Source organism: Dromiciops gliroides, chromosome 2 (assembly GCF_019393635.1).
Source record: "Dromiciops gliroides isolate mDroGli1 chromosome 2, mDroGli1.pri, whole genome shotgun sequence".
NCBI classification, from domain to species: Eukaryota; Metazoa; Chordata; class Mammalia; order Microbiotheria; family Microbiotheriidae; genus Dromiciops; species Dromiciops gliroides.
This window is the reverse complement of record NC_057862.1, coordinates 79086664-79101226: the sequence shown is the minus strand read 5'-3', so window position 1 is coordinate 79101226 and position 14563 is coordinate 79086664. Positions and strand designations below refer to the sequence as shown.

Genomic DNA, 14563 nt, shown 5'->3' with positions numbered 1-14563 from the left:
ATTTAGGGCTGCATTGAGATAGCTGGCTCTCCAGCTTAGCCCATGGCCTAAGGAGAGATGGACTGGATGGGAAGCCCTGGACTTTTAAGGAAAGAAACACACAGTTCTTTTTGTCATTATCATCATCACCATCATCATAATATTTAATTTTTTTTTGCAAGGCAATGAGGGTTAAGCGACTTGCCCAGGGTCACACAGCTAGTGTCAAGTGTCTGAGGCTGGATTTGAACTCAGGTCCTCCTGAATCCAAGGCCAGTGCTTTATCCACTGCACCACCTAGCTGCCCCATAATATTTAATGAACAGAAATCTACTTTTCTCTTTCCCATCCCCCTCACTAGAAAAAAACAAAGAAAGTGAACTATATGTTGAGGTAAAGGTGGGGGAACATGCAGAAGCTTATGCCAAAGGGTCTCAATTTCTGTGAGGTATGAGTAAAAGACCCTGAGAACGGGAGCCTACCTCTCAGCTTCTCCCTTTCTCATTCCCACCCCCTATAGTCCAGGGATACAAAGCTGTCAGTACCTCTCATGCCCCGCATCCCTTTTCAGTGGGGGCTGCATTGACTCATCTTCCCCTGGATGAAAGATGTTTGATTCCCAAACATGAAACTTGGAAAGGAAATCCCAAGTTAATCATCACCTTACAATTCACCTTCCTGCCTTTGTGTCTCTCTTACAAATAACCACATAGCCTTGATTAATAGCTTTCTTATAGGGATGAAGAACTGCTAAAGGAGGAAATGTTAGGTGATTGAGATGCCACTTCACTTTGCCACCGATTGCTGTGTAACTTGGAGTAAGTTACTGCTCTTTGATAACCTGCCTTTCGTCAGTTTCTAACTTTACAGGGAATGAGAACTGGACCCGTGGTTTTATTGGCATAGTGAGGAAAACACCCATTTATGTCAGAGTACCTCCTCTACAATTTATGGTCTCAGACAATAACACTTGGAAATTAAGTGACCTGCCTAGGATCACAGAACCTGCATATGTTAGTTAGCACTTGAACCCTGGTCTCCTAGACTTTGAGACCAGTTGTCTATATGCTCAACCATGCTGTTCCTTTTTCTGACTTATAGCTGAAATTTTTAAAAAAGTTCTAGAACTCTGTGACTAAACAATCATCGAGCATGAATATGCGGATATTTTAAGTTCCCTGGAGGAATAGCTGTTTAAATTTTATAAGTCCAATTAAAAATATACTACCGTGACTCCAACATGGGAACTGTTGACAACATATTATAAACTTGAAATTAGTTATGGCAAAGTTGACTTCCTGTTTTGCACTGGCAAGGACCGGCAGGACCTGGGTTAGCTTTGGAGGGGGTGTGAAGATAGGGGTGGGACACTCGGTAGAAGTAGTTAAGCACTATATATTATTGGGGGTTAGAGAACCTGGATTCCAGTTCTTAATTCACCTCTGCGGATGCCTCAGTTTTCTCATCTGAAAAATGAATGGTTTGGAATAAGCAATCCCCTCAAGCCCTACAATTCCATGGTCCAAAGTTTCCCAGTAGAGCAGAATCTCTAACGTAGTTAACTGTACTTTATGCATGAAGCAGCCTTTTAAAAAATAAAATAAACATTGAGACTAAAAGTGAAATATCCCTACCTCTTTTCCAAACATTTGGATAACACATATGCTGTGAAGCAACTGGATGTTTGACTTTGGGCAAGTCATTATCCAAGTCTCAATTTTCTTAGCTATAAAATGGCAATGATCCACAAATTATTTACTTTTGCACTTGCGTAAGTCTCATTCATAGTAATCTGTCCTACTCCCTTCCAATTAACAGAAGTAAGCCATAGGATGAAATTTTTTCCCCTCCCTATACTCAGTCCTTCAAGGTTTTGTGATTTTGTCAGTGAGAGTGCTCCCTTCACTCACACAGGTTACAACTCTTCAACAATTTAGCATGAGGCAAATGATAAGCCATTACTCTTTACCTGAGTGTTAGAACTCCTGCTCTCAGCAAATTAGTCTTCACAGGTGAGCCTTTATCTATCTATCTACCTATCTATCTATCTATCTATCTATCTATCTATCTATCTATCTATCTATCTATCTATCTATCTATCTATCTATCCATCCATCCATCCATCCATCCATCCATCCATCCATCCATCCATCTATCCATCTATCTATCTATCTATCTATCTATCTATCTATCTATCTATCTATCTATCTATCTATCTATCTATCTATCTATCTATCTATCATCTATCTACCTACCTACCTACTTACCTACCTACTTATCTAGCTATCTGTGTTTTGGGTAGGAAGCTATAGCAACAGTTGATTCTTGTCCCTTGTGAAGATGCAAGTGATCCCTTCAATGCAGAGTAAGTTTCCTAAGGATAAATGGATAGTGAATCTCTCTAGACAAAGTTGTTAGACATCTCAGTTTGTTTGTTCAGTGTTTGTTGTTGTTGCCGCTGCTGTTGTAGAGTCTTTTCAGTCATGTCTGAGTCTTTGCGAATCCATTTGGGGGTTTCGTGGCAAAGATACTGGGGTGATTTGCCATTTCCTTCTCTGGCTTATTTTACAGATGATGAAATGGAGAGAAACAGGGTTAAATTACTTGCCCAGGGTCACATAGCTAGTAAGTGTCTGAGGCTGGATTTGAACTCATGAAGAGGAGTCTTCCTGATTCCAAGCCCAGTACTCTATCAACTTTGACACCTACCTGTTCCTCTTTAGTGTTTAGGTCATCCTAAATGAAACACAACACACATTTTTTTCCTTTGTCCTTTGACTAGCTACAGATAAGATCACCTTATTTGATCCTCATAATAACTTTGGCTAGGTATGAATATCCCCACTTTATAGATTTAAAAATTGAGGCTCTGGGCAGGTAGGTGGTACAGTGGATAAAGCACTGGCCCTGGATTCAGGAGGACCTGAATTCAAATCCAGCCTTAGACACTTGACACTTACTAGCTGTGTGACCCTGGGCAAGTCACTTAACCCTCATTGCCCCACCAAAAAAAAAAAAATTGAGGCTCTAAGTGGTTAAGGGACTTGCCTAAGGTTATACAACTAACAAGATCACAGGCTTATAGGTCTAGAGCTGGAAGGACTTTCAGAAGCCATATGGTATAAACACCTCATTTTACAGATGAGGGAACTAAGACCCAAGGAAGTTAAATGACTTGCCCCAAATCACACAAATAGAGGTGGAGTTTGACCCTGGAGCCAATGCTTCTCAAGTAGCATAAAACAGAGCCAGGATTTACCCTCCCAGCATTCTTTCCACCCTTTCATGCTTATGCCTCCCATAAATTTCATCTGTTGATGTTCTTTGTGATTAGAAGGCACGTGATCGTTATCTTGGACCTGGAGATCGTTGATTTGGTTTTTTGTTTGTTTATTTGGTGGCTGTTGTTGTTTTTTTAAATTCTAATCATCTTGCAGGTTGAGTTGTTTAGGCATGTTCAGCTCCAGGCTGAAGCACATTCACAGCTGCTGTTACTAGAAATAGTGCTATTTTCTTATTGGGTTTTGTTTTTTGGCAAAGGCCTGGCCTTTTCTGGACATAGGCAACACTAGGTGGGGAGATTCTCTAACAGCACAGATTTGTAACTTAGTTTGTGACTTAGTTTCAGAGAGTTGACTAATACTGGAGGGGATAAGGGACTCACTTCTGAGCAGATAGCCAGAACTTGTGCCAGACTAGTCACGAACCCAGGTCTTCTTGATTCTAAGGCCCACTTATTTACCCCTCTGGTCCCAACACTTTTTGAGAAAGTGAATTTTGTTTTCCTAAAGCTTTGAAATCACTGCAGAGGGAGGTGACAAAGGAATTGCCATTGGCACCTATGCCCTTCCATTCACTGGGAATTTTGGTATACGGTGGAGAGGGAACTATGGTGGTGGCAATTGGTTTGGCATGGTACTAGAGGCTCTCAGTAAAGCAGGATATAAATAAAGGCTAAGGGTCGGTCATTCACCAAGAGATAAGTGGTCAAAGGAAATGAACAATTTTCAAAAGAGGAAATGTAAACTATCAACAACCACCCTGAGGGATTGTGGGGGGAGTGGTTAGGGGGGATAGGGAGACAGGATCAGGGAATGTTCCGAATCACTAATAATAAGAAAAATGAAATTCAAAGAACTCTGAGGTTTCACCCTATACCCACCAAATTGGCAAAAATGATAAAAGATAACATAGGGGCAGCTAGGTGGTGCAGTGGATAGAGCACCAGCCCTGGATTCAGGAGGACCTGAGTTCAAATCTTGCCTCAGACCTTTGACACATACTAGCTGTGTGACCCTGAGCAAGTCACTTAACCCCAATTGCCTCACCAATAAAAAAAAAAGACAGAACATAGTCAACTTTGGAAGAGCTATGGGGAGATAGGAAAACTAACCTGGAAATTTTTTTAACCTTTTAAAGGATATCTATGCTTTACTGAGTTAGACCATGATAGAATCAGGCATTTAGGGAAAAAAAAATCTATACCTTTCCATTGAAAGATAACAGAATACAGATATAAGAAAACTTGAAATCAGCCATCACTTTGTGGACAGTAGACTCCAGTGGAAGGAGGGACCAGTGGCAAAACTCTAGACAATGCAAATCAGGCCAAAGAAAGACACATCATTATACCTATGCATGCAGAAGCAATCAGAATCTGGTCCTGAAAGTACGAATTGAGGGGGAAAGCTGGAAATATGAGTAAACAAGATATGAAGTTAAATAAATTTTAATAATAATAATAACTAGCATTTATATGCCACTTTAAGATCTGCAAAGCTCTTTACAAATATTATCTCATTGTATCTTCACAAGAGCTCTGTGGGGTAAGTGCTATTGTTGTCCCATTTTTCCAGATGAGGAAACTGAGGCAGACATAAGAGAAGTTTCTTGTCCAAGATCACACGGCTAGTGTGTATCTGAGGCTGAATTTAAACTCAGGTCTTTCTGCTTCCAGGTCTGGTGCTCTATCCACTGTACCTCCTAGATGTTTCTGTTGTAAGGCACCAGGGACATCCAGTCCAGAGAGAGAAAGTAATTTCAGAGCAACTATAGGAAGAATCCAAGATAATGTCTATAAGAATTCCTTGAAGTGATGAAACAAGAGATGAAAGGGGATATTATAGATGAAATAAGAAATCTATTAGGAAGAATTAGATGAATAAATGGCTTAGTACAGGAGATAGACAATTTTACAAGTAACAAACTCACTGAAAATTGAAATGGACCAAATAGAAATTAAAAATTTCAAGAAACAAGAAGAAATACAAGAAGGAAATCTAAAGCCTGAAAAAAAATGGAAGGGAAGAATAAAATTGGAAAAAAAAAGTTTCTCTTATTAAAAACAACCAACCTAGAAAAACAGGTCAATGGTCCAAAATCTAAGATTCTTTCAAACTTACTAAAAATAAGACCCCCAAAATAGCCTGGATACTATATTTCAAGAAATCATAAATTAAAAATGCCCATGCCAGAGGGCAAAGTTAAAATAGAAAGAACTCATTGGTCACTTTCTGAAAGAAACCATAGAATAAAAACTCCTAAGAGTATTATAGCCAAAACCCAGAGCTTCCAAGTTAAGAAAAAAATAACTAAGATGAGATAACTGTCATAAATAACTTTACAAATGTAAAGAAGATGAGATAATGGAATATGATATTCCAAAAGGGAAAAAGATAAAAGTTTACAACCAAGAAAACATTACTCAGGAAAATTAAGTATAATCTTATAGGGGGTAAAAATGGATTTTTCATGTAATAGAGCACTTTCAATCATTCCTGTTGAAAAGATCACAGCTGAATAGAATCTTTGAATACCTTTCACTCAGTAATAACACTACTAGTTCTATACCCCAGAAAGACAAAGAAAGAAGAAAAGGAATCCATAACTACAAAAAAATATTTATCAATGTTTGTGTGTGTTGGCAAAGAACTTGAAAGTAAGGGGGTACCTATTAATTGGTAATGGTTGAATAAATAATAATATATGATGTGCAACAGAATATTATTGTGCCATATGAAATGACAAAAGGGATGGGTTTAAAGAAACATGGGGATACTTGTATGAGCTCTTGCAGAATGAATTGAGCAGAACCAGGAGAACAATTTGTGCAAGGACAACAATACTGCCTAGACAAAAAACTTTGAAAAACTTGAGAACTCTGACAAAGACTGTGAATAATTAAACTTCCAGGGGACTGATGATGAAGCTTGCTATTCAATTCCTGACAGAAAAGTGATGGACTTAAGGTGCAGAACAAGACCTATGTTTTTGGACATGGACAATATGGAATTTATTTTGTTTGATTATGCATATTTGTTACTAGAATTGTATTTTTCTCTCTTTTTCTGAATGGAAGAGGGTTAAAGGTAGAGAAAATAGATTTTTGTTAATTGAAAAAATGAAATTTAACATAAAAAAGATAACTATATAACTTACATAGCTAATTAAAACGTAGAAAGATGAATATAATTTGGAGCAAGATTTAAAGAAGGATAGGGATTTTGAGTCATTCAGTAGCCTGTTGACTATCTCAGCTTTCTTTCTCTTTGAACAAATCCTATGATATTTTCTCAGAATTATGCTACAGCTTATACTATACTATCCCTTCTGGTCAAAACTTTCTAGTACCTACTCTGCTGAACAACTCTTTTTGTACTTCAAATTTCTTGTGGACAAAATTAAAATTTCTTTTACTGGACTACTTTTCTAAGTTTCAAAGCTTTCCATGAACTGTTAAGTTTATTTTATTTTATTTATTTGTTTATTTATTTATTTATTTTGCAGGGCAATGAGGGTTAAGTGACTTGCCCAGGGTCACACAGCTAGTAAGTGTCAAGTGTCTGGGGCCCGGATTTGAACTCAGGTCTTCCTGAATCCTTGGCCAGTGCTTTATCCACTTTGCCACCTAGATGCCCCTATTTTATTTTATTTTTATACATAACGCCCACAAAGACTTGTATGGTGTCAGCAGTCTAATATTTAGGATGTTATCATACCACCTGATTTTTTTTTTTTTTACTAACCCTATGATTATATTGGTATAGAGGACTGCCAGGGAGTAAATTCTCTTGTACTGGTACAGATGCAACTTATAGTCCATTTATGAATTGTCCTACAACTTACAGTCTTAAAAGTTACATAAAAACATTGAAAGGTTATGTGAATGTCCCTAGTATGTATCAGAGCCTGGACCTGAACCCAGGTCTTTCTGGCTTCAAGGCCAGTTCTCCATATACTACAATGCCTGTCAGTGTGGATGTTCTTGATTGCATTTACAATAAGTGTCCTCATTAATTTGTAAGAGAAACAAACAGTTCTTTTCCTAATCCTGGAACATAGTTAAAAGATGGAATTCCCCCTTCCCCACCCCAATCAGGAGCTGTTTCCTTCCAAGCAGCCCGATGGAATCCAAAGGGTACAATCCATTTTCATAGAGACCTAATATACGGGATTCAGTCCTTTGTAAAAATTAAAACTAGCAAAAAGACAAAGGTACCCAGAGGAGTCAAAATAAACATTTGTTTACAGGATCAAACATTTAGAGTTGAAAGTGATGGTAGAGGTCCATTAATGTGAGGTGTCAAACTCACAGCCCTGGGCTACAACTTCCAAATAAAGACCCAATTAAAATGTAATTAGGAAATGTTTAACCTAATAAATAAAAATGCAATAAAATATAATGTTAATTTGTGATTTTCTGAGTCAATATGCAGCAGCCCCAGGGAGTTTCTATTTGAGTCTGGCACCACTGCTGTAGTATAATTCCCTCCCTTGACAGAAACAGACCCAGAGATATTAAGTGGCTTTGCCAGGTAGAAGAGATGTAATTTGAACTCAGGTCATCTGTGTCCAGAGCTGCCATACAGCCTCTACTGTAGTAATGTAAAGCATTTGAGGTAATTGCCCTGTATGAGGCACAATTATGTGTCTAAGGGATGTTTGACTGAAGATTATGATTGGGAAGGACAACTCAGTCTTCTCACAAATGACCCCTTGGTGTCACACCACACTGGATGGAACATGGGCATGGCCCCATATGATCATTCTGTTGTCATTACCTATCCATGTTCATGTGAACACAGGGTCATGGGTGTAGGACCCAGAGGCATCCTAAGGTTACTGAGTCCAATTCCCTCAGTTTACTGAAGCTTTAATTGAGCACCAGAGAGGTGAAGGTCACATAGGTAGGGGCACAGCTGCGTCTTGAACCCAGGACTTCTGACTCCAGATCCAGTGCTTTGGCCACTGGGGCATGCTGCTTCCCAGTAACAAAGTCACTTTTGAACTCAGTCATAGGCTAGCGATCCTGTTGTGAGAACAACTTCTATCTTAGAATTGTTTAAACTCACTGTCCCTATGCTGAACCTGTCCCCCATACCTGCAATGCAGTCCCCCCTGGCCTCTGCCCCTCAGAATCTCTAGTTTCCATGAGGCCTGTCCTTATTTCTCCATGCTAGCTTCTAGTCTTTCCCCTACCCTCAATCCTTCAAAGATCACCTTTATTTTGTTTATACACACACACACACACACACACACACACACACACACACACACACACACACACACACATTCATTCACTTATTTATCTATTCATTCATTCATTCATTTATTTTTTGTGGGGCAATGAGGGTTAAGTGACTTTCCCAGGGTCACATAGCTAGTAAGTGTCAAGTGTCTGAGGTCAGACCTGAACTTAGGTCCTCCTTAATCCAGGGCTGGTGCTTTATCCACTGTGCCACCTAGCTGCCCAGGAATCACCTTTATTTTGAACACATTTTAGATGCATTTGTGTATGTATGATAGAAAGGGAGGTCTTTGTGTTCAGAGACTGTTTCATTTTTAACTCTGTATCCTCAAGGCTTCTTGGAATATAGTAGGCGCTTAATAAATGCTGGCTACCTGATTGATAGATAGTACCAGAAGTGTACTTAGAAAGGAATGGAACACTCCTATGCCAGGTGCATGGGGCCCATATGACCCATAAACTGGAGTGGTCCAGCTCATTGTCCATGGATAGAGTCACACTGTGTTTAGATAAACAGACCCATGACAGCAAGTGCTGATGGCAAAAACCAGTTTAATGACACTGACATTTATCATGATAATCACAATAAAAAGCAGTAGACCCCCTCATCGGGCCTTTGATGTGATCACTTTCAGCACTTTTCTGGAAATCTAGAACAAGGAAACTCCTCCTTCCGGCACCCCATGAGCCCGAGTATTCTTCATATGTCAAGTAAAGGAAGGTCAGCTGGCAGAAGGACAGGTGTCCCCAATGAATGTTTTGGGAAGAGTAAGGCTCCTAAGGAGATCCCCTGCTGTGGTCAGACTTCTTCCCACCTCCCTCAAAGTTAAATGTAAGCACCTGCTATGGGTCAGGAAGGGGCAGTGGTGGAAGGTGGGTGGTCTCACCCTCCATTAGCCAGTCAATAAAAATATCCATTTATTATAAAATGCTGAAAAAGGAGTTATTCTAAGTGAGGAAAAAGTGAAATTTTTTATTTGGCTAAAATGGGGGCAATGCAGGAATAAGATTCTGCTCTCTGCTTTAGTCAGGGAGTGAGTCTATTCAACCCAATTCTAATTCTCCTAACATGCTCTAACATGAGTATCTAGGAGTGAAGAGGCAAGGAAAGACTTTAAAAAGTGGAAGGAGGCCCTGGGTCTTTTATGTAAAGCTTGAAACCCTAAAGAAGAGCTCTCAAATAATCTATTTAGATGGTCCCCATTTCTACAGTGGGTGTATCTCCGAGAATCAGCTAGGTCATTGAAAATCATATAGTCTGTGAATTCTTTGGACTCTTTGCTTCCCCTCTGTCCTTAAGGTATTTCCAAGTATTCAATGTGCCTTCAATTCAGGGGATAGGACAAAGAAATCTCACTTCTGGAGTCTCCAGAGAATCCCTACTTCACTGGGATTAGCCCCCTTCCTCACTCTCTCTGAGGTTATGCTGAGACTCTAAAGGGAGTGAATGGAACCCTTGAAGTGAAGGCAGATGCGTCAGAAGGATCAGCTTAAAGTTTGGGTTGGCTATAGCCATATGGCACATGGTTAGGTGAGGATACATGGTTACGTGAAGACACATAGTATACTCTCAGCCAAATTCTTCACATTTATTGACTATAAAATTAATTCCATGTCCAGTAGATTTTGTTTTGTTTCTAATTTGAATTTCTATCTGATGCAGTCTGCAGGAGATAGTAGTAGAGTGTGGCAAGAAGACACAATGCTTGTTAAGAGGACTCAAGGCCAAGCTGCTCACCATTTGGAGAGTGAGCATCATGGGATGGGTCATATCCCATTAGCTGAGGCAAAGAGAAAGGTTTTTTATCACAGTGATAAAACCATGTCAATTGCTAGAGACGTTAGGAGAGAAAGGCAAAGGGAACCAGAGGGAGGAAAGTAGAGTCAGGATTGGAGACGGTGAGTGTGACACATCTGCGGGTCTACTTGGGAAACACTGTGACCACATCATAACCCTCAGGAGGGGTCACTCGCTCCCGGGCATGCTTTTCACAATAGATGCAGTCTTCCACAAAGAAATGACCCTTCTGCTTCAGGTTGGTCCCACAGTCACTGCAAACGTAGCACTCGGGGTGCCGATGCTTATCTCGAAGCTTCACAAATATTCCGCTGTGAAGAAAGGGGCTCTGTTAGTCCCAGATGTCCGTGTTAGTGCCATCCCACAAGGGTCACGGGATCAGATTCAGAGCTATAAGGGGCCTTAGAGGTCACTGAGTCCAGCCCACTCATTTTAAAGACGTGGAGGCTAAGACTCAGAGAAATGAAGGGACCCACCCATGATCCCCCAGCTCAGAGACAAGACTAGAAAACCATGTCTTCCTATCTTTAAGCCTAGTCTTCTGTCTCTTACACCATATTGCTTCATGGGCCCTGCCCTGGCACACTTACACCCTGACAAGGCAAAGGAAGCCACCTTTTCTCACAGCCAAAAATGATGGGAATGTAGGCAAAAAGAACATGGGATCACAGATATACAGGGGGAAGGGAACTTAGAAATCATTTAAGGCAGGAGAAGAAGAAAGGGCTTAGTCACTTGTGGAGCTGATCTGCCAACTAGTGCCCATTTGGCAGAACATGCACACACCCTTGATGTGCGACATTGGCATGAGTGACCCATTCTGGATTTCATTACAGATGAAATGGGGTGGGGGTAAGAGGTCAGTACTTACACGATGCCAGTCCCACACTTGTCACACATGGGCAGCTTCTGGGCATTTCCAATTGATGCAGCAACTTTGGTAACAGGTGCCTTTACACTTCTGAATCCTGAGGGTTTATTGGGGTCCCCTTAAATTTGGAGAACACGTCAACGTAAGATGGAAAGTCAAATAACATACATAAGAAAAATTGAAGTTTACAAAGTACTTTTACACATTTCCTCATTAGAGCCCTAACAACCATGTTGAGTAGGGGCTAAAATGATCCCCATCATTTCCATTTTATAGGCAGGAAACTAAGGATCCAAAAAGTTAAGTCATTTCCCCAAGGTTACACAGCCAGTACATGTCAGAGGTGGGTTTCGACTCCAGGTTTTCCTGACTCCAAGTCTAGCACTCTCTTATCTATCTTATTATTTAGCATCTGGCCATGCTTGGCCACTAGAGAGAGGTGGAATTGGGGTTTGCAGATGGGGAAAATCAAAGCAATGAAAAAGGTCTTTTTAGGCTGAGACAGGGCCATAATTAAGGGTTCAGTAGCTGGTCACTGACTTGGCCCATAGAGGGCCAACAGAGGGTCAACCTTGAGTACTGTATGACAAAGAAATGAAGAAAAAACTGGAAAGATCCTGCTGTTTCTGGTTGGTGTTTACTGAGGTATCAAAGAAGGTACTTATCTAGCACAAGCAGTACTGATTGAAATTGAACTAGCTCATAAGTCACCAGATCAGATGCATGATGGGTTTATGCTAATTAAGGAAGGACCTATAGCTAGCCAGGGGAACCTCAGAGATCTTCTTGTATTCATTTTTTTATTAGTGATTTGTAACATTTTTTGTGATATTTCTTTTCTGAAAACTGTTCACATCCTTTGGCAACTTATCAATTGGTAAATGGCTCCACCTAACATATGTATCAGTTCTTGGATATCAGATTATCAAAAGATATCTCACATAAAGACTCTCCCCCATCCCAATTGACAGGGTTTTAAAAACACACGTGTGTGCACACATATATTCCAGATACACTGGTTTTGTTCATGTAAAAACTTTTTCATTTTGGTTTGGTTTGTTTGTTTTTGCAGGGCAGTGAGGGTTAAGTGACTTGCCCAGGGTCACACAGCTAGTAAGTGTCATGTGTTTGAGGCTGGATTTGAACTCAGGTCCTACTGAATCCAGGGCTTTATCCACTGCACCACCTAGCTGCCCCTTTTTTCATTTTGCATAATAAAAATGATCTCCTTTGTCTTTTGTGGTGTCTTTTATCCTGTGTGGTTATGGATTTCTCCCCAACCACAGATCTAAAAGATAGCAACTTTTGTTGTTGTTTTTTTTTTTTTTTTAGTGAGGCAATTGGGGTTAAGTGACTTGCCCAGGGTCACACAGCTAGTAAGTGTTAAGTGTCTGAGGACGGATTTGAACTCAGGTACTCCTGACTCCAAGGCCGGTGTTCTATCCACTGTGCCACCTAGCTGCCCCAAGATAACAACTTTAAAAAAAAGATGTGATGTTTTATGTTAAGATCACTTATCCATTTGGACTGTATCCATTAGTGTTGTATGCAGTATAAATTGCCAGCCTAAATCTATTTTCTGCCAGACTGCTCCAGTTCCTTCAATTTTCTTGTGAAGTTTTAAATAGGTAGTCCCTCCCCCAGCAATTTGTATTCTTTGGTTTATCAATAACTGGGTTATTGTGTTCAGTTGTTTCTGAATCTCAATTATCTCATCTGTTCTATTCATCTGCTTTGGTCAAGAAACATTTATTAAATACCTACTATTTACCAGGCACTGTGCTAAGCACTTTGGAAGTGATTTTTCCGTTTCCTTGGCCCTACAAGTCTGTGATTCTTGTAACCCTGTTCTCTGCTCAAACCTTGTAGATGTGGATACACACACACATACACACACACACACACACACACACACACAGAACACTTCTGGGCATAATGCTTTTTCAAGCATTGGGAGTTCATCCAGAAAATGTTCCTCTTTTTCCCTGACGTTAGCACATCAGGATATCTTTGGCCAACTTCACTATGAAAAGGAGGAAACCGTAACAATTTCCTCTACCTGGACAACTCTAAAGCACAAACCAGCTGTTGAAACAAAGTCTTACTGAGTACAAAAACTAGTCTCAGGGAGCTTCTTGGGATTGGGAAAAGGGTATTCATTCATCAGTGAGCAGAGAAACATTTACTTCCCATGGATAACCAATGCAGGATGACAGGCCCCTAAGAACGAACCAAGTTTCTCAGAGATGTGTTGTCTGGTGACACATGCTTGAGCTGATTATGTTGCTTGTGGAATGTGTAAACCAACATTGAAAATCACAGGAAGGGGGAGGGAGAGGAATGACAATAACTGGAGTCTACATTTAGTCAGTCTCCTGTTCCCATCAAGAATGTGCCACTTACTGGAACTGATGTTATAGCTCATTATAGCTAGGAGAAGCCTTAAAGATCATGTAGTCTACCATCCTCCACCCCCTTCATTGGCAAAACAAGAAAAGAAAAGGAAGACATTGAGGCTCAGGGGGTCAAAACAACTTTTCCATGGTCACACACACACATCTAGTTAAGGACAGAGCAAGGATTGTAACCCATGTCTCCTGATTTCCAGTCTACTATTCTTTGGCTCAATATTCATTCAACAAGTATTTATTAAATGCTTATTTAATAAATGGTAAAGAGAACAATTCTTGCCCTTAAGGGACTCATAGTTTACTGAAGAGAGGACTTAGGATGTGGTGGGTGAACAACATATATATGCATAAATTAGTACAAAATACTTAAAAGTAATTTCAGGTACAGTGAGGCCACTAAAAACTGTGGTGTGTGTGTGTGTGTGTGTGTGTGTGTGTGTGTGTGTGTGTGTGTGTGTGTGTGTTAGATCAGGAAAGTCACTGTGTGAGATGTGGCCCTTGAGCTAGAAGGAGATGAAGGCTTCTAAGAGGAGGTAATAAGGAAGAAGTAAATTGCAGGCATGGGGAGAGACTTACAAAGGCCCAGACGGGGAGGATAGACTAGTGCATAGAGGGGATGACAAGGAGGTCAGTTGGAATGTTATGGAGAATTTGTGAGGGGAAGTAATAGTCTGGAACCATAGTGGGAAGGGTCTCGCTTAACAAAAAGAGCAGTTTGCATTTTATGCTAGAGTCAATTTGTTATTGTTCAGTCATTTCAGTCGTGTCCAACTCTTCGTGACCCTATTTGGGGTTTTCCTGGCAGAGATACTGGAGGGGTTTGCCATTTCCTTTTCCAGCTCATCTTGCAGATGAAGAAACTGAGGCAAACAGGGTGAAATGACTTGCCCAGGGGCACCCAGCTAGTAAGTGTCTGAGGCTGGATTTGAACTCAGATCTCTCTGATTCCAGGTCTGGTGCTCAAAACACAGTGCCAC

The 14563-nt window shown here is 40.4% G+C and overlaps 1 protein-coding gene across 1 annotated transcript in view; it reads right to left on the bottom strand.

Annotated features, from left to right (window-relative positions):
- Positions 1-9038: 9038 nt before the first annotated feature.
- PDLIM1 (PDZ and LIM domain 1) overlaps positions 9039-14563 on the bottom strand; it is a 52395-nt gene continuing 46870 nt past the window's right edge. The window contains exons 6-7 of the mRNA XM_043988360.1: positions 11176-11293; positions 9039-10615 (exon numbers count right to left, since the gene is read on the bottom strand). Of these exons, the coding sequence (XP_043844295.1) occupies positions 10429-10615; positions 11176-11293 (305 nt within the window). The 3' untranslated portion in view covers positions 9039-10428. The remainder of the gene's footprint in view (positions 10616-11175; positions 11294-14563) is intronic.